Genomic DNA, 26,242 nt, shown 5'->3' with positions numbered 1-26,242 from the left:
GGATGGTAAAGACTGTAGTTTTCTTGGGATACATCCATTTTTCCCGCTGTTATTCTACTAATTCTCATTCCATTATCACCACTGCTTATCCGCCTTGCTAATCAGCATAAGAGTTTCATATTTGAGCAGCTACTTGGATTGAACATAGATATAAAGTGTTAAGAGTGTGTAATCGAGATGCATAATAATTTATAATATCAGATACTTATGAGGATATGATAATATTGTACATCTCTCTCTATGTGTTAAAAGAGTATCCAATGAAAGAATTTATGCAACTATTATATGTTATTGTAATATTACATTAAATGAATTTTAATTAGCTGTAGGTTTGACCAAAAAGTGAAAAAGGGTACTGTATTTATGCGAGTAATACATTCACTTAACAAGATGTAGGCAGAATGAATTCACCAGTACCTACTGAAGTCAGACAGTCTTTTATTCAGATAGTCTTATCTTGTTTTTTATAATGGTTAAAAAAGTTCATACTAACATTTTATAAAACAGTTTAACCTTAGCAATACCAAGATATTTTAAATAACATGAAGTACTAACAGAAAGGGGGAGGGGGGTACTTTGTGACCACTACAATCAATCTTCTTAATGTATCCAGCAGTTTGCTGACAACATAAAGTCCACTATAGTCCACTGTAGTCTATTCAGTTGTTTTTCACGAGAAATGAGGGGTATTTTGATCGGTGTTCATTATAGATGCCTGTTGCTAGTAGCCAGAGTTGGGGTGTAGTCAATATATACTGCAGGACTATGTCTTTGTGACCACTACAAAACTGTTTAATTTTGAACAATTTTTTTAAATTTGTAATTAGCAAATAGTATATATTAAAATATAAGAGAAAAATTGAAATGTCACAGTAAATTTTCGAACAATTACTTCAACATAACAGTCTGGAAAATGTACGAATCACTTTCTTCACATCCACTCTCACATACTGAATAGATCACAGTTTTAGTAGAAAAATACTTAATTTTTAACAATTTTCTAAAATTTGTAATCAGTAAATTAGTATGTACTATAATAAAAGAGGAAAATTGAAATGTCATTGTAAATTTTCGAACAATTACTTCAACAAGGGGGGATATTTTTTGGCCACTTACACATATTTTCATATTTTAATAAAACTATCAGTGAAAACGATTAAACAATAACACAATAAGATAGAAGGATTTACAACTGACAATAAATAATATTTTAATATATCAATTACATTATATTTAAAATATAAATTTTGGAGAAGGTGGGCACAAAGTACCTCACCCAACCTCTTGGTATTGCTAGGGTTAATAATCTTGTATCTCTAATAATGCATTGCAGTTCCATATAATTAATGGCCCAGCTTTATTTTCTTTCTATAGGAACTGAGTTATGTCCGTTTATGTGATGATTTTGCATCACACTGGTAGCATAAGTAAGGAGTCTCATATTTCTGTATGTCTATTATAGATTTTTAAATCTCACAAAACGAGGATGTAACAGGCAAAAGAATCTGAACCTTAAAGCAGATGGTGATGGAATTATTTTACTGGGATTTATAAAAGTCTGTATTTCTATCAATTTCAACACTCAATAGTATACGAATTGGTAAAGTCTGGGGGGAGAAAAAAAAAAAAAAAGAATACTAGTTCATTCGATAATGTCCATAAACTGCAGTGGGTATTCTTCTCTTTAAAGGGTAGCAGATTATTTATGAAAATCTTCTCCAAACATAGTTCTCGTTATATGTTCTCATTTTTCTTGCCAACTTGAATCTACTAGTGCTCTAAAATTAAGGGTGTTAGCTTGGAAAGCAAAGCAGTAGTCTGGATTTTATGTCTATGAAAGCAACATGTAGAGATTCGAAGAGTTGTGTCTGTGCCCACTACCAAATACTACCACAGCAGTTGGAAATCAAGAAACTTTACACGCATCAATTCAAACACCAGAAAACTAAGACAGTTGTTAGAATCCATATTTTAACTACCAGTATGTAATACAGCTGACTACTTACAAATTAACACTTGCTATTATCATTCAATAATGCTCCATTATTTCCTGTTCTGTAAATGGTTTTGCAATTTAAAAAGGTCATTGTTGTTTTCCAACGCTTCCTAATGTTCTCAACATACGACCTCCTAGAATTCTACTAGCCGCACAAGGTTAGAAGATAATTTTTTCAGGGACAGAATATGTTTACTTGCCATGAATCTACGACATAGGACACCTCGGCAGTCAGCTACGAATTTGGGTCAGGTTTAAACTATGAACCTGAGAACTAATACAGATAATGGTAACCTTTCGGCCATTCATTAAGACGACAAAAAAATCCTAAAATACTGTCACATTCTGTTGGCCTACCTGATAATTTATTTTAAATAATTTAATTTCGCTCTTTAATACTATTTTTGATGGCCTGAGATCTATGTAAATAAGTAACACCAAATCCCTCCCTTCTTAAAAAAAAAGGAGGAATTACATGTAAGTTCAATATGGTTCCCAACTGCTGTATCATTCAGCGGAGATTGATTACTGTTAGGCTTCTACCTGTGGGGCTGGGTAGATAGAAAAGGTGAGTTTGCTTTTCTTTGGAAAATCCACTGAAAGTCTTTCCATTAGAAGCGATGCAAACCCAGAACCAGTGCCACCACCAAATGAATGGAAGATGAGGAAACCTTGAAGTCCATTGCACTGGTCTGCCATCTTGCGAATACGGTCTAGTGTAAGATCTATACACTCCTTTCCTGTAACACACAGCAATGACAAAAGGAACAGTGGTTACAGCATTTAAAACAAAAACAGTGTCAACAAGACGACACATGATTTTTCATTATATAATTTGTATATTCCGAAACAATTCAAATCAAACTTGTTGCGAATGATACAATATTTTGTGCATTCCGAAATAATTGGGTTTGTAATGTTATCAGTATCATTCCTATATTTCGAAAATAAATATTATTTAATGCGTCAAAATTTTTCTCTTCTTTCTGTCTCGTATTCTTAATTAGTTAAAAAAAAAAACAGAATTTCTTCCATTCTTCTGTAGCTACACAATAGTCTTTCCCATTCTTAGCAAGTTCCTCCACTTTTTGTTTCATGAGGGGTCTATCAACATGAGCATCTTTTTCACGAACATTGGTAAGCCATAGTTTTAAAGGTGACTCCACCTGACTGTCTTCCCCATTACGATTTCTCTTACAGTTTAAGTTTCTGTTTTCCTTCGTCACTCTCATCATATTGACTCGGTTTTTAACAGTTTGCACAATAGTGGCTGTAAAGTTTGCAAATTGCACTGTCGCATTTTGTTGACTCATTTTCGGTTATTTGCCATAGCGTTCAAAATTGAAAGTTTATTTTTAATATTAAAATTTTTACTTTTATTTTGCACACTTGTCAGTTTCACTGCAACAATATGACCGTAACAAATCAAAAGCTGAAGCTGAGCTGTTGGTATGTTTGGTTTCACTGTTAGTTCTCAATTCTGGAAAGAGAAAACTACCACAGGGCAAGTTTTTTAAGGTGTTGTAAGAAGGGGGTGAATGCTACTGCTACCTCAATCTCCATCCTTTTCTTGAAAGTTTGTTTACTCCAGTGCTTGAGAGGGAAACTCGCCCTTCTCAACTAGTGTTCGTCCTTGACAGATTGTAACATTAACCAGAGACACGTGTTACAGTCACGAAACCAGGTGGCCCGGGTTCGATTCCCGGTCAGGGCAAGTTACCTGGTTGAGGTTTTTTCTGGGGTTTTCGCTCAACCCAATATGAGTAAATGCTGGGTAACTTTCGGTGCTGGAGCTCAGACTCATTTCACCGGCATTATCACCTTCATCTCATTCAGACGCTAAATAACCTAAGATGTTGATAAAGCAGCGTAAAATAAACTACTGCTGCTGCTGCTACGACACGTGTTTCAATACCGTATTTCCAGTTAGTATCAGTACTCAGTGACGAAATTCGTGGGTAAATGGGAAAAAAGTGATAACATAAACAGAATCTCTGACCACAATAAAACAATTTTTTGCAATGTTTTAGTATCTTTCTGTATGTGTTTTCATAAAACTGATAACATTAGCCGACTGATAACATTATCCATGATTATAATAACTGAAGAAATAGATTATAACAAAAAAATAAATGATGTGTACCGTATATTTACCAATAGTATAGTGACCACGGGCATAATTATTTGCAGCATCTTCCTTTCCTGTGATGAGTTGTTCTGGATGAAATAAATGCCTATATGTACCTGTCCGCACTTCATCTGAAACAAAATATGGTGCAGTATTTAAAGATATATCAAAATATGTGACTACATGAGCATTTATTTTGTAATATGTTTTGTTCTCATGCATTCAAGTTTGTAGGACCGATTTTCAGTAACCATCAAAACACTGGGGATGACTTTGACTTACTGTCTTGAATATTTACAATCCACTACCACTCAAAATATTTCACAGTTAATGTTTTCTCCATCTATCATGTTCTTTTTCTTCCATTCCAGAAAAATGGGTAAATATATGTACCGGTATATGAATTACTTTCAGAAATGTCTTTGTAAACTCACTTTCCTAAGACGAATTTGAATTGGATCATATCCTGGTAAAATATAGAAGTAAAAATGTTTCGAAGCTTAGATCTTTCTTAGTTTTCACATACAAAATGGCAGAGAAAGAAGTATCTTACTCATAGTCGGGACCATTATAACCCACTCAAATGGATTTAGTTATTTGTAACAGCACAAACAAGTAAGATACCGATACTCCTTTGTTCCACTTTTCTTTTACTGAAAGTAGGCTAAACATTCGAAATATCGTTCTCTCTATTACCTCCTGAACAAAGGAAAAAATTCAATCCTAAAGACCTGCTCCCACTTAGCGAAATCGAATCGAACAGAATTTCTCTTCATAATGTATTTAAATGGAAGATAGCAGAAAGTGGCACGTTGAATCGAATTGAATCAAACAGAACCGAATTCATGAGCTAGAATATTTATTCCACTGCTGGAATAGAATTTCTTGTTTTGGGTATGATCATAAGTTCTCGTGAAGCCTTCGTGAAAAAACAAATGACCACATCCATTCTTGGTGGCTTAATTTGTTTACTATTGAAATTTATTGCTGAAATAGTATGTATACAAAAATCACAATGTAATATGAACGAAGAAAAATTAATAAATCTTGTGTAGAATTCTCTTTTGTATGACAAAACACGAAAATACTGTTCGGCTCGATTCCACTAGATGTGAGTGGCAGCAGACTTTTCGTTTCGACTCTGCTAAGTGGGAGCGGCCTTAACTTCTCTTGAGTAATTCATTGTTGCTCTCTCATTTAAAACAATCTCTTGTACAGAGCTTTCAAACAGATGTTCATCTGTGAGTGTGTGGCCATGTGTTGCGGCTGGAAGCACACTATTTGCTGGCAGAGTCGGATATTCATAGCCCCTTAAGTCAAGTAAATAAATTGCTCATGCAAATTACAGTTACAATAACAACCTAGAAGACGATGGAAATGATGTTCTTGTGCTGCCACACATCTCTCACACCTTTCAAGAAAATTTTCATTAACACGCACAAGTTCTTCTGAAATTGCTCCAATTTCCCTTTTTATATTGTCTTTTATTTCCTCTAATTCTAATGTATGTAGGTTATTCTGACACACTTTATTTTTAAGTTCCCCCATAAATAGAAATCGTATACGGTTAAGATCTGGGAATTGCGCTGGCTATACTGTATTCCCTTACTGAAGACAATATCTTCAAAAATTTCCGAAATTAATGCTAACGAGAGATCAACTATACAGTATGTGTTGTAGCAGAATCTTGTTAAAAATGCCTATATAAATTCAATGCCAGACATTTCTTCTATGACTGGTGTGATTATGTTACCCCTGTACATCGGTGCATTTTTTTAATATCTTTATTTTTATTAAGCTCTATACAGGCAATAGGCAATGTCAAATATACAAACTTACATACTACATAATAAGATACATGTTTTTAATTTTCATATTTAAAAATTCGTCAGGAAAGAGTGCATTTATAACTAACCATTTAAACAATCTTATTTAAAATATTTGAAATTCAAGTTTTCAACATCATAGAAACATATTATACTATATTAAAAACTCGTAATTATATATTAAAAACTCAACAATTGAATATAAAGGTATTTAAAAATATATATGCCCTATAATTCTGTAAGCATTCAATACACCAATTTTTTAGTCCTGCAATGGCATTTCGTGTACAAGATTGGGTTTTCCTGCACTCCAGTATCTGTTGTTGTGTATTGCTACATGACCATGTAAATAAAACCATGCTGCATCAGTGAAAAAATTATCATACTTAATCCGAAAAAGTTAAATGTAGATCAATAGAGCCATTATTAACATTGTTCAACACCCAACCACAGAAATTTTGTCTGCTCACAATCACGTGACTGCAATTCCTGAACAAATAAAGTGGTACATGGCTATATTTTATTAGACAGATTAATTCTGATATATTACAGTAAACATTCTTGTAATATCATAGGCAATTTCTATTTATAGGGAAACTAGGTGTGAGAGATGTGTGGTGGTACAAGAACATAATTTCTAACATCTTCTATGACAAAGGTAAGAGGTTGTTACAGTAATTGTAATATTTTATTTTTTTTTTATTTTGCTAATACGTGTAACATAAAATAAAATTTAGCACATCCCTGAAAGAGTAGAACTCGTGCTCAGGGACAGATTCCTGATTTTAAATTAAGAAGTATATAATACAATTTGTTTTATGTCTACTACACAATAAGAATACATAAATTTATTTTGAATCTTCCGTACACTACTTTTAACACTTGAATATAAATAAATTAATTGATTAACTAGTGGACTTACTCGTGTTAACTATGTAAGATATGTGCGGCTTACAGCTGTTTCAGTGCTTCACGCACTATCCTCAGAGCCTACTAGATCACGGCGTCATCTAGAACTTCTCTGCCTGTTATGTGGGTGTGTTTGATTGTTGAAAGAACAATACGAACTATACAAACACACTAAAACACACCCCGATCAAATTCTCAACACAGAGATCAATTTCAGTACACACACACTATTTGACTCCACTGTTCAACACCTTTCAACAATCAAACATACACACATAACAGGCAGAGAAGTTCGAGATGACGCCATGATCTAGTAGGCTCTGAGGATGGTGCGTGAAGCACTGAAACAGCTGTAAGCCGCACAAATCTTACATAATTAACACGAGTAAGTCCACTAGTTAATCAATTAATTATATAAATTTAATTTTAAAATTTTTCATCATTTATAAAATCCATTCATAATTTGCATGAGCGGGCTATGTGCTTAACTTAAGGGGTTATGAATATCTGACTCTGTCGGCAAACAGCATGATTCCAACCATCACGCACAGCTGCAAACTCACAGATGAACGTTTATTCGAAGGCTCTGCATACAGATGATCCATAATAAATGCAACATGTTATGCAAATTCATTAATATGGACAGTTCCAGAGTTTTACAGCCTCAAATTTATTTATTTATTTTTATCAGTTCTTGCTTTATGAACACTACCAGATGGATGCCATTTAAAAAAAAAATACAAAATATAAAATAAATTTACAGATAACATAGTAACACGAAATCCAACTTACCAACTACAGTTGGCTCCAAATCCACGAATACAGCTCTAGGCACATGTTTTCCTGTGCCAGTTTCACTAAAGAATGTGTTGAAGCTATCATCTCCATAACCTATCGTCTTGTCTGAAGGCATCTGGCCATCTGGGTGAATTCCATGTTCTAGGCAATACAGCTCCCAACACGCATTGCCCATTTGCACCCCCGCCTGCCCAATATGAATTGATATACATTCTCTCTGAAATAAATAAAAATTATGAGAAACATACTACATACATATGTCCATATGCTGCAATGCAACACTGTTGCTACTGGCTATTGCCAAATTGGTAAACATGCCCCAAATGTCAGGAGATCTGAACTATACTGTAGTCGCTAATCGAAATAAGTGCACTGCTCCTTGGGAAATCTGGGATGTAGTTCTTATCTTTTAGCAGTATCTCCAGGATGTAAGGTAACTCAGTTTTGCCGAACATAATTTCACATCTCTCTCATGTCTGTGGTATGCATTACACTATGTCCGAGTAAACAGACAACTTACTAATTGTGCATTTTCAATTACGGCTATATCATTTAATATTTGTGACAGTTATTTCAGGAACTGATCATTTTTCTCACCTTGACTTTTTAAAGGCAATATATATGCATACCATTAGATTAATTTATGAACGTTCACTCTATACTTATTGTTTCTTGAGTTAATTATTGTTATTGTAAGTATTGCCAAATTCTGAAGTACATGGCCAAATAATAGAGACAAATATTGAAGTAATATCTACGGAAAACAATATATCAACGTGATTTTTTTTATTTTCATTTAAAAAATTTAAATTAAATGCCATCGCTAAAGGATTTACATACTTGAAAGTTTATAAGAAAATTTTTTTTTCTTAATTCATGGATACACTCTTTTAAACTTATATAATCACTGATGAATGTTATTGAATACCGGTATTATAAATTTTATTAATTGATTAACTAGTGGACTTACTCGTGTTAATTATGTAAGATTTCTCTGGCTTACAGCTGTTTCAGTGCTTCACGCACCATCTTCAGAGCCTATTAGATCACGGCGTCATCTCGAACTTCTCTGCCTGTTATGTGGGTGTGTTTGATTGTTGAAAGGTGTTGAAGAGTGGAGTCAAATAGTGTGTGTGTACTGAAATTGATCTGTGTTGAGAATTTGATCGGGGTGTGTTTTAGTGTGTTTGTATATTTCGTATTGTTCTAGTTCAAATTCTCAACACACAGATCAATTTCAGTACACACACACTATTTGACTCCACCCTTCAACACCTTTCAACAATCAAACACACCCACATAACAGGCAGAGAAGTTCGAGATGACGCCGTGATCTAGTAGGTTCTGAAGATGGTGCGTGAAGCACTGAAACAGCTGTAAGCCGGACAAATCTTACATAATTAACACGAGTAAGTCCACTAGTTAATCAATTAATTACATTCAAGTGTTAAAAGTAGTGTATGCAAGATTCAAAATGGATTATAAATTTTAGTGGTAAATTATAATATCAACACAGTGAAGTAGTTATTACTTGTTCTACAATGTTCATCAGTGAAATAAAACTTATTGAAGACATATTTCTTCATTCAACAACTCAATCAGTATTACTTTAACCTCTGAATTTCAAAAGCATATTAAGCCAATAATAACTTCATCTGTGTGGATCATATACGAATATATAATGAAACCATAGAATGATCACAAACAAGATACTATGAGAATATGCGGAGGAGGAAACAATAACGACAGGATAAGGGATACAGTATTCAGGAGTGAAGTTGAACAATAATTCTCACTATAAATCAGAATCGAGAAATTACTGCATGTTCAAAATATATTTTCTCTCTAAAACGTAACCAGAAATTACAAAACTTGTATAACAATACTATTAGAAATCTTAATAGTACTATCTGTTAGAAGAAAAATTCATTGGATTTCACTTATGTTGTTTAAACTTCTCAAAAATGTCTTAAAAGACATGTATATTTTAAAAATAAAAATCTTCTTCAAACTTAAAAATAAGTCACAAAATTATAAATCATATCCCCATGTAGGTATTGCTGGTAAGACAAAAAAATACATAATTTCAAATAAAACTTCCTTCTGATGTAACTTATTGTTCTAGAGAATTACCTTGGGCTTATGTGGTACTTCATAGTCATTTACACTAGTACACAGTTTATTATTATAACATTAATAACACCAAATTGTAACTACCCGAATTATACCCACTGAGAATAAAACGTAGAGATACTGCGAACTGTCATTAATACAGAGACAAAGAACTTAAATGACAATAATTTTCCAAATTTAAGCTCATTTTGGAACAACTATTTAATGCAGTAAAATACCCAAAATTGAAGTACAAAAAGTTAACACAATTTATTCCCTTCCACTTCTCCACGTGTTACTTCTGTATGTAAAATATGAAGGCTTCCAAAACTCTCATTGTAAACTTCATAACATGATCAAAGATAAACCACACATGGCTAGCTTCATAACATGATCTTAATTACCGAAAAAGTTATTTTAATCTGAAGTAAATGTATTCCATAAACGTGTAGGTAGCTCAGTTGGCATAGCACTGGCTTCCGATGATTGTAGACCTGGGTTCGAATCTCAGTAAGGAAGAGTCATATTTGTGGTGGACAAAGCCAAGTATGTTGAGGGCTTTTCTCGGGATTCTTCTATTTCCTTCCGTCATTCCGTCACTTTCCATTTTATTCATTACCATCACCATCACCATCATTATTTCAATAGCATTTATCTAAAATGGTGTGAAGTAATGTAGTACTGTGACTGGAAAACAGATGGCAGCTGTCTGAGGAGAGCAAAAAGGCACTCTAGCACGACTTCATTAAACCCTTAGCCTATCTGGCTGAATCGAAGTCGATTCGGACTCTGCTGAGTCCTACATAAAGAAGTGATAAGGCACAATAAGCCCATTTGAGGTTACAGTGCTAGCCATCAAGCCCCTCACCTGTACAAAGGCGGAAAAAAGTATTTCATAACAATTCTCAATCAATCATCTAAATGTATCCAGAAGGACGCTGATGAATGACAGAGTTTCTTCTAACAAATACAGGATACTTTGAGCCGTGTTCATTACAGATGTCTGCCACAAGTAGCCAGAGTTTAGGTGTGGTCAACGTATGTTCAGTTGCAGTATGTCTTGTGCGACTTTACTTTATTTTTAGCATCTAAAATATTCAGCATAAAAGAATGTGTTCCATATCTTCTTCACGATTATTATGCTACAGACAAACATGATTTAACAGAAAGGTGAAATCGGCATAGATGTAAATGTATGACTATGCAATCTGTTCTGACTTCCATTACAAATGTTTGAATATGTATTTGCAAGTTTTTGTACATTTTAAGGTAATTTAGTTTCTTCTGTATGGTCTACAAAAATGTTGCCTTTATCAGAAGAGAATCAATTGTTGATCCACAGGTTTGTAAAATTAAAGAAATAAAGAAAGGACACTGGATAAAAATATCATTTGCAAAGGTACAGGTTGCTAATACCGTTGTTTGTTTCACCATGTTATGAACTTTCTCTGATCAGGTATACAACTGTGGCTAGATAAGCACTGAAATATTATTGTCTTTTGGAGATTCTTGAATTTACTCACAATAAATAGTTCTTACACACGAATATTTCTATGCGCACATTAAGTTGAAACACATTTTTAAGTTTTTTAACCATTTGTCAGGATTTAATTTCTCAGACTTTGGAACTATGTATTGATCCGTCTTCAGGTTTATAGTGCTGAAACCTAGGCTCTGTTATACTTGTCTAACAAGGTGTAGGCTAACTGAACATAAATGGATACATAACATCAGGTACTTTAGTTCTCGAGTTATACAATCCTAAAGGTATATACACACTGGCCATGCCTAGGCTATTTGATGCTGTCAAGTGGGAGTATTATCGTGTCATTAAAGCATCATCATCATTTTCATCATCTTAGGTGATTTTTTGCTACCTGTATCAATGGCATACTATTACTTCTTACATATTTCAATGATTTGAATACAATCGTGTGGCATACTATTACTTCTTACATATTTCAACCATTTGTATACAATCGTGCAACTCCTAGCAGTAGGCAATGCTGAATACATAGAAATCTAGTAGCAGTTTTCCAAAGGAAAATATTGTAGGATTTGAGCGACTACTTGGACAAGAATGCAGGTATGCTGAGAAGGCATTCGAGGATTGTGTAATATACTGTGTAAGATGTCTGTAAAATAATGTTACCGGTACAAACTTAAACAGCAATAACTTTACAACAAATGAACGAATGTTTATTTTGTTCGCTAAATAATATATATCAAAACAATAAAAATTGTTGGCCATGGCCATTATTGTTAAATCTCAGTTACAGTTAAAATGGCGTGTTGCAAGGTACTTTGTGTCGACTCCTTTATAGAGACAAAAAGTAGGCAAGTTCGATAACTTCAGATTTTTTTTTCGGTATTCTGTATATGGAAGCTAATAAAAGATAAATGTAGGTAGAAGAGTTGAGAGAAGTGGAAAGGAATTACTTGACAATTTTCAACTTCATAACTGTTAAGTCTGAGTGACTGTACACACCCAGAAACAAAATTTGGGCCACCTGAATTTACTGAATTTTCCAAGCATGTGCAGTGTGTTACAACTGGAACTTGGAAAATTAAGATGGGCCAAATTTTGTTTCTGGGTCTGTACATTAAAAACTAAAAACAGTTTCATGTAGAAAATACTTTGCGGCCATTATGTCGTCATAGCAATGTAACAGTTTCCAACTGCTACTAACGAGGGCACATAACTCCACGCCCTCCATCAACAGGCAGAGTAACTCCAGTAGAGAAAGAGGCGTCATCTGATGCTAAGAATGCAATGCTCTTCGCCACTTCATCCACAGTCCCAGGACGACCCAAAGCGTGAGTAGTTTTAGATTTTTCCAAGAACTGGAAAAAAAAAAAAAAAAAAAAAAAATCTATCAGTTTTCCATAAAGCACTAAAGATTTTATAATAATCTACGACTTAATTTATGTTGATGAGATTCTTGAAGGTTCATGTCCTTCTTTTGTTAACAATGGTATAATAACACATTAAAAAATAAATTACAGCTTATTCTAATACATCAAATGTGTAGTACAATTTTTAAGTATTTACAGCATGCTACAGAGAGAAGCATGACTTTTTGCAACTACAAGTAATTTCCATTTTCGTCTCAAGTGTATCATATAACTTAAGGTACGGTCACACGTCGCTACTTTTGCAGCGTTGCAGTACAAAAAACTGCGCAACTTTTGTACTGCAATGTGTGAACAATGGTGCAACTCGAAAAGTAGCGGCTGCCGAACCTGCTGCCCACTAATTTTTCATACTGCACACAGCTTAGAAGTAGCGACGTGTGAACAGGGTTCTCAGGGTTGCAGCCGCAGCATTTTTGATATCGGTTTTGTTGAAACTTTTGCTTCGGTTGCAACCAGTGCTGCCACCCAAATGTGCCAATGATACTTTTATTGTTTGGATATATTTTAATGTTAGATGTGATGAAAATAAATTATTTGTAACAGTTATTAAATACACAACACAGTCTGAGCATAATTATTGACGATATAATTCATTTTTTTCATTTTCCGTAGCGTAGTTTCAAACAGGAGTGTTGCCAACATTGATTACGTGAATATGCTGTTGGTTCTCATTTAAGTATATAGGCGATTTTAAAAGCTTTATGGTAAAAATAATGTCAATTTCTAAATATTAGGACAGAAAAGCAAATAATAGATAGGAAGCTTCCGCATGAGATTCTTAATAATGCGAACATAACCACAAAATGTATATTGAGAAGTCAACATGGAGATGGAAACCTGCAGCATGACTGCGGCTGCAAAAGTAGCGCCTTGTGTGTGAACAGACTCGCAACCTCCAGTTGCAACTTTTGCAGCACTCTGGTTGCGCAGCACGAAAAGTAGCATGCAGTGCGCTACTTTTGGCTTACGTGTGAACACGACACGCAACTTTTGCAGCTGCAGTACAAAAGTTGCGCAGCAAAAGTAGCGACATGTGACTGTACCTTTACACAGCAACTATTACTGAATAGAGAATTAATAGCCTGCTCAGTTGTGTCTAGTTGAGTCAATGAAATAGCTTAAGGGCAGTGATGGCACCAGCATTTTTAATTCGGGATAAGGCACTTACGTGGGCAGAATTTATTATTCTTTGTGTTTCTGTCCTTGAAATCATTATAAAAGCACATCATTATTAATCAAGACAAACGTTTATATTATTACATACTAGCTGTACCCATGCGCTCCGCTGCACCTGTTAGAAATAAATATAAAGTAATTACGTAATTAAAATAGGACGTTTGATCCAGGGAACATTCGTGTTTGTTAGAAGGATAAATCGTTTAATATGTTACTTAATTGAAATTGTATTTAAATAATTAAATTGCGATCATTTTGGTTCAGAGACCACTCATTTGGTGCAATGACAATTCCTTTAACATGTTTCTTATTTGTTATTACATGCAACCATAGTTCAATGAAGATTGACATATCATTTAGTTTTAATGTGTAAACTTTATATTACTTGCTATATGTTTCCATTGAATTATGGTAATAACTTAATTTTAACCATTGTTTTCTACGTCTTCAGTAAATGGCGCTTGGCCCACTATGGTTCTGAAACCTTCAAATAACTTAAATAGTGATACAGCATAAACAGTGATATGTAATTATATTTCTTTCTTTCGAAAATGCAAGAATTCACGATCTCCTATGTACCATTGCAATGGAATGAATAAATGTGTTTTTTCTTCCTACTCAAAAATTTTATATTTTGCACATGGGAATTACTGCAGGGACAACAATGCTACAATCTGAGGCGGCGGTGAAAACGTATTGTATTATTATTTTAAAACTCTATCAGACCTACCAAATTTTGCATAGAATAAAACTAATTGGAAATCATTTTTAAAGAAACTTTTGTTATGTAACATTTTTCACAAAAAAACAATAATAAGCGAGATATTTCGATTTAATTCAAGCCCCGTTAAATGAAGTATTTTGAATGCCATATAGCCTAAAATCTAAATTACAACGAACTTAATATTTTATATTTCAATTTTCATTGAAATCCGTTCAGCCATTATCGCGTGAAAAGGTAACAAACAGACAGACAGACATACAAACAAAAATTTCAAAAAAGCGATTTTCGGTCTCAGGATGAATAATTATACATGTTAACACCAATTATTTTTGGAAAAGGGAAAATTACCAGAACATTTTCGGCTACATATTTATTATTATATTATATTATATAAAAAGTGTGTTGATAATGGATGTACTCCGATAAGAAAGTTTTTAATTTGTTGTGGGGGCTCTTGAATCTCAGAAGCAACAACCTTTACAACAGCGCAACATAATCTGCTTGGCTCATTACCCAATTTTTTTTTTTGCATTGCATTTATTGCATATATAGTCTATTTTATGTATTTTAACACGATTCAATTGAGCATAGTTAAAATTTGAATTATAAAATAACGGATTGCTAAGCTAACGTACTATTACTGCATACTAAATCAATACACTCTCGTTGTTCATTAATTCTCTGAAATTAAAATGAGTGTGTACATAAATATTATTTTAAGAAATACAGAAAACGAATGTATAAAAAAGCCTATCAATTTTCTGTGCATAGGAATAGTTTAATAGCTTTCGATTGTTGCTGTCCAAGGCCTCTTTTTCGATTGTTGTTGCCCAAGGCCCCTTATAGACGAAGTCATTTGTTATTTCATTGCACCGTCTTAGATGGCGTTATTTTAATTTTAAAACTCATTTATCTCATTAAATATCAGTCCTATCAAAATTTTGTAAAGAATAAAACTTATCGGAAATCATTTTTAAAGAAACTTTTGTTATGTAACATTTTTCACAAAAATCAATAATAAGCGAGATATTTCGATTTATTCAATTCAGGCCCCCTTATAACCGCCCTTTTAAATAAAGTATTTTGAATGCCATATAGCCTAAAATCTAAGTTACAATGAACTTAATTCATATTCCAATTTTCATATAAATCGGTTCAGCCATTATCGCGTGAAAAGGTAACAAACATACAGACAGACATACAAACAAAAATTTCAAAAATGCGATTTTCGGTTTCAGGGTGGTTAATTATATATGTTAGGACCAATTATTTTTGGAAAATCGAAAATTACCAGAAAAATTTCGGCTACAGATTTATTATTAGTATAGATTGTGATCGGTATAAAATTTGTTTTTCATTTGAGCACAACACAGAACGAAATAAAAACCACTTAAATCAAAATGTAAAGAAAATTTAACAAATTCAAACATGAACATTGTTTACGCACAGCGGTATAAGAACTAGTGGAATATTTGCTATGGAAAAAAAATTTAATAGCCACTGAAAATAACTCTAAATCGAATTAATAAAAAAACCTGTAGTGGTATTGCACATGTTGGAGCATTGTTGGTTTAGCAATTTTTTATTAAATTAAATTGTTTGAGTAAAATAGCTGATAGCGTTCTGGTGGAAATTTTAACTGTTCTTTGCACTTTCAACATGTATGAAGGGTGGTAGGATAAGTGAGGGGTAACACCAATTAACTCATGGTGACACCGCCCTTGCTTATGAACCTCCCTTTACATCTTTTTATACTGAAATAATGATTGTCTTGAGACAGCACATAGAGTTCTGTAGTCTATTTTGACATGAAAACGTACTGTTTTTCAAAGGAAAACTAGAAGTAGCGAAAAGAGAAAGGCCAAACGATTACTAAGACATATCTTCATATCTGTAAACTTACAGGTGAATCAAACAACTGTTTTAAAAATTATTTTTTCTCAAAATAAACGAACTTTTTATATATGTTTCTGCTTTGCAAGATCTTCTACTAGTGGGCAAAATATCAGTTAACTGTCCAAGTTTGTGAACATAATAATAATAATAATAATAATAATAATAATAATAATAATAATAATAATAATAAATAATAATAATAATAAATAATAATAATAATAATAATAATAATAATAATAATAATAATAATAATAATAATGTAGTTAATCGATATAATAGTGTAGTTGAATTCAATGATCATTTTTGCAGATACGAGGTATCACTTCTTAGCCATCGCAAGACTCCTCTTGACCCATATATATTATAATGCCAGGAAAGGATGCACTACCAATATCTCCTATTGCTACAGTCCAACACAAATTCTGTTAATTTCGCAAGACAAAAGGCAAAGATGTGAATATATTTTTTTTCACAATGTTGTTATGAATTTGAAACTCACCTCCTGATACTGCTCCTCACTCATGCCTCCTCGTTTATGGATCTCAGTAATGATGACACCAGGATTTACAGCATTGACCCGCACACCCCTGTCTGCCAGTTCCAAAGCCATGCACTGCGTCATCTGATCAACGGCAGATTTACTGATGCAGTATGCGAGCACACCAGGGAACTGAAGTGAACGAGAGAAATCCAACAATGATCATACACAATCAGCAATAAAATTATACACTGCTTCAATATGTATATTCAATATGATATTTTTACAATTATGTAAATCGTGCATAGCAATGTCTTACAAAAAAGCAAAACAACATAAGACAGTTAATAAGGAAGAGGTTCAAACACTCAAACAATCCATATAAAAAAACCAACAGGAGTCGCCAGTATGAAAGGATAATTCCAAGCCTTTGGCGTGAGACGAACTCGATAGCTCAGTGGTAGAGCGCCTGACCAGAGAACAGGAAGTCGCTGGTTCGATTCACGCTCGAGATTGTGTAATTTTTCTTTCATACCATGGCATGATTGTGACTATAATAGTATATAAATTCATTAATATGTCACATCAACGGACGTATATACGTCACCAAACATTGTAAGATGAAGATTACATTTGTAAAAACAGATGTTGGAAGACCTCGCGCAAAAGAGGATTCTATTAATTCATGCAAAAATTGGAGGAAAAGGAGAGAAAAAAAGAAGAAACGGAAAAGGAATTTAAAAAATGAGGAGAAAAATACAACTGAAAAAGAAACTGGAAACAAAACAAGAAAAAGGGGTACTAACGAGATGAAAACAAGGACAAGAAACAAAAGAAGCAGAAAACCAAAAAAGCGAAAGAAAAAAGGGAAGAAGAAAAGAAAAAAGGGAGGAACTAAAAACAGAAGAAGAAACTAAAACACGATAAAGAAAAAGGGAGAAGAAAATGAAAAGGGAAAGAAGAAAATGAAAAATAAATGCAAAGATTTAAGAAAATAAAAAGCAAACACGAAAATGAACAGGGAGGAAGGAAAAAGATAAGAAGAAAATAAAAAAGGAATAAGAGAACAAAATGGAAAAATGAAAATGAAAAGGGAAGAAGGAAAAATGTAAGAATAAAATAAAAAATAAAATAAAATAAGAAAATAAAATGAAAAGATGAAAATGAAAAGGGGAGAAGAAAATAAAAATGAAATAAGAAAATAAAATGGAAAGATGAAAATGAAAAGGGAAGAAGGAAAAAAGGAAGAATAAAATAAAAATAAAACAAGAAAATAAAATGAAAAGATGGAAATGAAAAGGGGAGAAGAAAATAAAAATGGAATAAGAAAATAAAATGGAAAGATGAAAATGAAAAGGGAAGAAGGATAAAAGTAAGAAGAAAATAAAAAGGAAATAAGAAAATAAAATGAAAAGATGGAAATAAAAAGAGGAGAAGAAAATAAAGAGAGAAAAAGAAAATACAATGGAAAGATAAAATTAAAAGGGAAGAAGGAAAAAGATGAGAAGAAAATAAAAAGGAAATAAGAAAATAAAATGAAAAGATGGAAATAAAAAGAGGAGAAGAAAATAAAGAGAGAAAAAGAAAATACAATGGAAAGATAAAATTAAAAGGGAAGAAGGAAAAAGATGAGAAGAAAATGAAAAAGACAGAAGAAAATAAAAGGAAAAATGAATATGAAAAGGGAAGAAGAGAAAAGGTGAGAAGAAAATAAAATGAAAACATAAAATGAAAAGAGAAGGAAGAAATAAGAAGATAAAAAGGAAAGATGAAAACGAAAAGGGAGGAAAAAGATAAGAAAATAAAAGAAGAAGAAACTGAAATGGAAAGATGAAAATGGAAATGGAAGAAGAAAATAAAAAGGAAAGAAGAATATAAAAGGGAACTCTTCTGGAATTTGCCTGTTGATAGAGGGAATCACATTCAGCCAGTGACATATTTTTATGATCGACCAGTTGCAGAAGGTGAGAAGATAATGAAACTTAATGTTATGAAGAATTGTAGGATTGGAAAGAAAGCAGGTCGTGGCCCTTATAATTGGTACTATCCCAGCATTCGCATGAAGACACTGGGAAACCACGAAAAACCAAGTCAGAATAGTCGGCTCGGCCCCTAGGATCGAACCTAGAACCTTCAGAGTACAAGGCGAAAGTGTTAATCACTACATCACCATGCTCAGTATTTCGGTTCTCTACTATGACTAAAATGGTAATTCCTGGCATGGATGTGGAAATTTTCCCCATTTAGTAGACTCTAGGTGTGTGTTTCTTGTTTTGTATTTCTCTTGAAATGTCTTACATGATGACCCTGTTCCATGCTAACCATGTAAGAGTTCCTCCATTTGTGAATATAAGATGCATGGACAGTACCAAAAAGCTTCAATAGCTTCTAAAAGCTTGGAAGAAGAGGTAGTGGTGGTGATGGTGGTGGTGGTGGAGGTGGTGGTGGTGGTGGTGGTGGTGGTGGTGATAGGGGTAGCATATTTACTTTATTATTTTTTTTTTTGGCGGTTATCAACTACTAGGTTATTTAGCATCGATTAAATTAATGATAGCAAGATGATATGTAGTGAAATGAAGCCAAGGATTCGCCATGGGATTACCTAACATGTGTTAGGAAAACCTCCGAAAAAACCAACCCAAGAGGGAATCGACCCAACAGCTGTGTGCAGCAAGAGATCAGCAGGCAAACGCACACAGCCTGAGCTATTCCAGTGGCCAGATGGCACGTGGTAATGTTGGTTTCAGTAGTGGCAGTAGTGGTGATGGTAATGGTGATAGTAGTAATAGCAGCAGAATTGGTAACTGGATGGTGTTAGTAGTAATGCAGCAGATTTGGTAGCTGGATAATGGTAGTAAGAGGATGTGATGGTGGAGGTGCTAGCTAGTGGTAGTCAGAGATAGCAGCAGCAGCAGCAGCAGCAGCAGCAGCAGCAGCAGCAGCAGCAGCAGTAGCAATAGCAGAAGGAATAAAAGAGTTGGTAGGGACATTGGTGATGGTGGAGAATATAGTAGTAGTGCTGATGGAAATAGTGATTATAATAGTGGTTGTCTGGAGGTAGTGATACTAGTAATGATGATGATTTTTATTTTTGGTCTTCATAGGTTTCTGTCATAAATGAAGTAGTATAAATTATACTGATTATAGTGGCGGCAATAATGGTGATGATGTTGCATTTGATGATGATTGGTTGTCATACTAATATAGTTTTCTCTAGTGCATTTTATTCAACTATTTTCTAAAGGAACATACAAAGAAGTTCCTTTAATTTTCCATTCATAGTGAGATCTTATTCTTGAATAAAAATAACTATAAAATGATCTACTTACTGATCGCAGACCAGCAACGCTCGACACATTCACAATGTTCCCTTTTGTTTTGATAAGGTGAGGAACAGCAAGTTGGTTCAACACAAATAGAGACCTTACATTCGTGTTCATAATCTTATCATAGTCATCAAGTTTAGTAGTTTCAATACTTCCAGATATCAGAATGCCTGCTGAATTGATCTGAAAAATATTACCATTCACATGTCAAAAGTTCAGTCAACAAATTAACATTTTGGAAAGAAAACAAAATTAATGAAGAAACAAAATCAAGAAGGAATTGGAAAAATAATGAAGTGTGGTTTTTCTAAATTAATTGCTTCTTATTTGAAATAGAAATAACAAACAATACTTTCTAACGCAAACCAAATGTTACAGTTAACTAGGCCTATCATATTTTCACCCATATTTTATATCAAGATATTAAGATTTTTTTCGTCATTTATAAGCAACAAACATAGACAAAGCAAATAAAATTACATCAATAGAAAATAGACTGAGCAATGTATGATTTCACTTACCAAAACATCAAGCTGTCCATAATGATCAATAATTTCTTTTATGATACGTTCACAATCTGTGACAATACATACATCTCCAATTATGGAAATAATCTATGAAAAAAAAAATTGATTAAACACCTATTCAACATGAGCAATAAAGTAACTATTTCGTTAATATATGTTGAACTACAAGGCAAAAAATTGTTCACAAACTACAATGACTTAACAAAGGAATAATTACCTTATCTTTAGGCAATCCAGTTTCATTGCACTGCTTCACTACCTTCTGCAAGTTTTCTTCATTTCGGCCACACAAGGCAAGTCGACATCCGAAAGATGCAAAATGCACAGCTGTACCAGCCCCTATTCCTGAGCTTGCACCTATATTCAATAATGAACAAGGTACTTTTGTTCTCTCTCAATACAGTTAATAAAATATACCTCAATTATCAGAAAGCAACGCTACTTCTACACTACCGGTGTGTAACAACATCTTAAAAAATTTTACAAGAACCCAAAACTGCATAGGACTATCCTAATTTTTTTCTATCTTACCTGTAATTAATACTACTTTATTGGCTAAACTTGACATGTTATACCACTTGCAAAAATTATACGCAATACTCTTTCACTTCATACAGTAACAGTTATGAAACTATTTGATTTCATATAGTGCAATGGCCATAAAATATACCCATCAGAATGATTACGGTATGTAATATACTATCGTTCAACAGCTGACTGATAAGCCGCAATTCTAAACAACCTCAGAATTATGAAATCCTGGTTTGAAAAATGCGCAACATTCTCAGTCATTTGTTGATTCAAGTTCGGCAACATTCCATAGAAATATCCTTCTGCCTCACATATTTTTCTTGAACAGATGATTGTGTTTCACACAGTAGAAACACTAACACTGGAGGTTATTGATGCTTAAAGTTTTGAGAACAATTCGTTTGTCTATTCTTTCTTCTCAAGAACGGTTACTTTTGTATACGCTTGTGTCTGCAGCAGTGAAGTACATTTTTTGTATGCAATACATAAGGCGCGCAATTTGAACGTCATATTGTGGAAGTCACTCTATCTTCTTATTTTTTTTGTTGTACATTAGCATTATAAACAGTCTTTAACATTAGTAAAAAAGTGCATAATATACCACATTATCGCATTAGTGACGTAAAAATATTACCATGACAACTAAAACGTCATTACTTTTATTACAAAGTTAACATTATGAAACGATTTGCCAATGCTATAATATCATTGTTGTCATAGCAACCTCTTTTTTCATAGACCATGAAATCAAACTTTTCATCATTAAAAAGCTCATGTTATTTTTATTAATTATTTTATCCATAACTGGTATCTAAACTGGTCTTTATTTAATCTCCTTAGCAACCCAAACAATGGCTTTATTCACTGCACTGAATTAAAAGTTTTTAATTCACTGCTGTAAATTAAAAACTTTTTCTATGACAACCAACACTTTAGCAGCCATAAAATCCATACATTCATTCGTTTATAACTTCTTCACAAACAACGCGTTACAAAGAAAAGGCGTACAATTTAAAATTGAATTTAGATACCAATAATGAAATATAGATACCAGTAATGGATAAAATATTGTATAGTACACGAGAGTAAACAGATTTTATGTGTTCGTGGAAATTAAATACATCCTATTCGCGCATAAAATCCAATTTTACTCTTTTATACTATAAATTATTATAATGCTGTTGTACAAAAAAAAAAAAAAAAAAAAAAAAAAAGCGAATGAAACACATTTATAATGTTATACAATTATTACATTATAAACTTATTTCATAATATATTTTTTGGGGGAGAAGAGATATTTTGGTAGGAAGAAAATCTCTCCTTGTATCTCACACCATACTAAAATTATTTTGGGGAATATTATTACTCGTATTTTCCAAGCCTAATATTAAACGTCGGTATTGATTAGCGTGAGATTTTTCTACATTGCGCACCATCTAAAAAAAAGTTAGAACTGAGAGTTTAATGGATATTAACCAATTAAAAAATGAACATTGTCCATCTGTGCACAGGTACAAATGAAAGGCCAATCTTCGACATCGCCCCACACCACGAACGAGACAGATGTCTGATTTAAGTTTCTTTATGAATTAAATGGGTTAAATGAGGGGATAGCTAAGTGATATTAAGCCGAGGTACATATATGACAAGGTTAGTGGGTTAGTTGAGGGGATTATTTAAGTGATATGAGGCTGAGGAATTGTATAGTGTGGGGAGATACCGGAGTTTCACCCAAGTGAAATTCTGAAGTAATTGTTAAGGAAAAATTGGGCTAAATACTAAGATAATTAAATATTAAATTGAGTAGGAAGTATTCTGAAACAAGTTTGAGCCCAATATTCATGGGGAGGGGAGTAAGTAAGTGGGAACAAGTAAGTGGAGGGAATCGGATGCGTTTCTATACGTTAATTTAATCGGAGAACACGACTGAAACGTTTTGTCCGTGTTTCTCCGATAGCACCGACGCTGGCATGCACTTTGACGAAGGGGATAGGAGAACCACTAACTTGCAGAAATGTCTTGAAACAGCTGATATAAAGTAACATGCTTATTATAATTACCATAGATATTAAACACTTTTGGTCAATATGGAGATAGATCAAGATATGAACATGGACCGTCCTCAACAATACCCTTACTTACTTACGGCTTTTAAGGAACCCGGAGGTTCATTGCCGCCCTCACATAAGCCCGCCATCGGTCCCTATCCTAAGCAAGATTAATCCAGTCTCTACCATCATATCCCACCTTCCTCAAATCCATTTTAATATTATCTTCCCATCTACGTCTCAGTCTCCCCAAAGGTCTTTTTCCCTCCGGCCTCCCAACTAACACTCTATATGCATTTCTGGATTCGCCCATACGTGCAACATGCCCTGCCCATCTCAAAAGTTTGGATTTAATGTTCCTAATTATTATGTCAGGTGAAGAATACAATGTGTGCAGTTCTGTGTTGTGTAACTTTCTCCATTCTCCTGTAACTTCATCCCTCTTAGCCCCAAATATTTTCCTAAGCACCTTATTCTCAAACACTCTTAACCTATATTCCTCTCTCAAAGTGAGAGTAAAAGTTTCACAACCATACAGAAGAACCGGTAATATAACCGTTTTATAAATTCAGATTTTTTGACAGCAGACTGGATGATAAAAGCTTCTCAACTGAATAATAACAGGCATTTCCCATATTTATTCTGTGTTTAATTTCCTCCCTAGTATCATTTATAGCCTATTTGTTACTGTTGCTCCCAGGTATTTGAATTTTTCCACCTCTTGAAAGGATAAATTTGCAAGTTTTATATTTGCATTTCGTACAATACTCTCGTCACGAGACATAATCATATACCCCAACAATATCCTTACTTTTTAAAATTACATACTGTAAGCATAAACATTTTAAATTAAAGAAACGTAAGTCAGAAATAACTACTCTGTTTGAAAAGAACTGAACAGGCAATAAGCAATATAATGTAGGTGATGCGATATACAGTAGCTAATTAGAACTGCAGTGACTACCAGGGGCGGCTTTTGGGATAGTGCCAGTGTGCCATGGCACCACCAATAAAAGAAACAATACTGATTAACAATACTGTGAAAGTTTTGATTATCTGTATCTGTAAATTTCGTTATTAGTTTCGGAAATGTTATTATAACTGTTACTAGATGCATTATTAACTGTACACCTGGTAAAATAGCTGGTTTAATTAATGTGTTTTATTTGTATGTATTTATTTACACTGCAAGTGGGCAAGCACCCGGTGGCAGTGGTATATACAATATTAACAATACACAGTTAAAATGATAAGCAATACACAATAAAATTTACAATACATAATAAAATTTACAACACATATACAATTTTATACACAATACAATAAGAATACACAATACAATTTAACACAATAATAATAAAACATAAAATAAAACACCTAATTTTACAACACAACCTACATAATTATGTATAGGTCCTACATAATTTTCAATAGTCTTTCACTTTACTCTCATCTCATTCCCTGTAGTGGCACTATGACGCATTTCACTGACACTTTAGCACACATTTCACTGACACTCTGTAACACATTTCATTGACGCTATAAATTATCACTGATCGGAACTGTTCACTGCACTGTAAAACCATAACTTCACTGACTCACCTCGCTTCACTGATACAACAGTTCAAATAAGTCAAATAATTGCATTCTTATGCATACTTATAAACAGAACTACATTTAAACTAAACATTTCTAGTCTAAGGCCCTCTTACACGCTATTTTTAAATAATTTACAATTCAAACCAAGGAAGTAAACTCGTCAGCCTAGATAAATACATGCCACCTTAAAAAATTAAATGTTGAATGTCACCTTAATTTTAATTTTCACTTTATACACAACTCTTTAAATTATTCTTGAATCTCCTTAAGGAAGGACAGCCCTCAAAGACCGCTGCAGTTAGGTCATTCCAATCATTTATAGTTCTATTTAAAAATGAGAATTTACCTACATCCGTTTTCTGTTTCCTACATTTGATTTTAAAATCATGATCGTTCCTACCATAGTACGTTGGCTTTTCTAACCGAGCCGTTATGTCTACCCATGCTTTCTGACCTAGATGTGCTCTATACAATGATGTTATTAATATAATGCAAACGTAAACTGCGAAATTATCAATTTCACTAGGGTAATTTGCGTACAACCTTTTTTCGTTTTTGGCACCACCACCAGAATTCCTCACCTGCCGCCACTGGTGACTACTGTTACGATTCAGCACATGTGTGTCGCATAGAATAGGAGAAAGGAATTTCCCCACAGTTTAAATCAAAATACTGATTCGGCTCAGATGATATTCCCGACAATGAAAACTAAAAGTGAAGTAAGAAAGTTCCTTCGTTGTAGGGATGCAGTGTAAGAAAAGTTAAGGCTATCCTGTTACATCATACGGCGTCTGAGAGTTTGGAGGTAGAATCCACATGTTTTCTTGATTTCAGCACGAGGAAAAGGTGATCATCATGCAATGATGCCGCCTGCAGCAATAGAATATATTTATTCTATAATGACATAATATTATATTAGTTGTTTCTCTGAAATAGATGCAAACATCTCATTGAAATAATGTCGTTCGAGTACATCTTCTCCTTTCTGATTAAATAACGTTTATCAAGACTGAAATGCAATACGGACACACGTACATTCACATCAGGTATATTCGCCAAAATGTCATTACAACTTTCCCATTTTATCGTCTTTTGTAGGAACTTTTTCTTCGTTTTATTCTAATATTCCACAGAACCTATAGGTTTAATTCATACAATTAAATTAACTTGCAAAAACCTTTTCTCGACTAGGAGGCTATGTTTTTGTGGCTCTTGAAATGGAATGGAATGCAATGAAATGGAATTTACGAGA

At 33.5% G+C, this 26,242-nt stretch overlaps 2 protein-coding genes across 3 annotated transcripts in view; both read right to left on the bottom strand.

The window, feature by feature from the left end:
* Positions 1–26,242, bottom strand: part of LOC138694794 (tubulin alpha-1C chain-like) — a 117,280-nt gene that overhangs the window by 19,555 nt on the left and 71,483 nt on the right. For both annotated transcript variants that reach the window (XM_069818867.1, XM_069818866.1), the window contains exons 2-4: positions 7,652–7,874; positions 4,151–4,255; positions 2,540–2,736 (exon numbers count right to left, since the gene is read on the bottom strand). In XM_069818867.1, the coding sequence (XP_069674968.1) occupies positions 2,540–2,736; positions 4,151–4,255; positions 7,652–7,874 (525 nt within the window). The remainder of the gene's footprint in view (positions 1–2,539; positions 2,737–4,150; positions 4,256–7,651; positions 7,875–26,242) is intronic.
* Positions 12,241–21,521, bottom strand: LOC138694793 (3-oxoacyl-[acyl-carrier-protein] reductase FabG-like). Its single transcript, XM_069818865.1, has 6 exons — positions 21,344–21,521; positions 21,030–21,169; positions 20,807–20,899; positions 20,289–20,468; positions 16,981–17,151; positions 12,241–12,613 (listed from the first exon to the last, which is right to left on the bottom strand). The coding sequence occupies exons 1-6, from the start codon at positions 21,378–21,380 to the stop codon at positions 12,455–12,457; spliced, it is 780 nt and encodes a 259-aa protein (XP_069674966.1). The 5' UTR covers positions 21,381–21,521; the 3' UTR covers positions 12,241–12,454.

The sequence above is a fragment of the Periplaneta americana genome, chromosome 2 (genome assembly GCF_040183065.1).
Source record: "Periplaneta americana isolate PAMFEO1 chromosome 2, P.americana_PAMFEO1_priV1, whole genome shotgun sequence".
Taxonomy (NCBI): domain Eukaryota; kingdom Metazoa; phylum Arthropoda; class Insecta; order Blattodea; family Blattidae; genus Periplaneta; species Periplaneta americana.
This window is presented reverse-complemented; position numbering and strand designations above follow the sequence as displayed.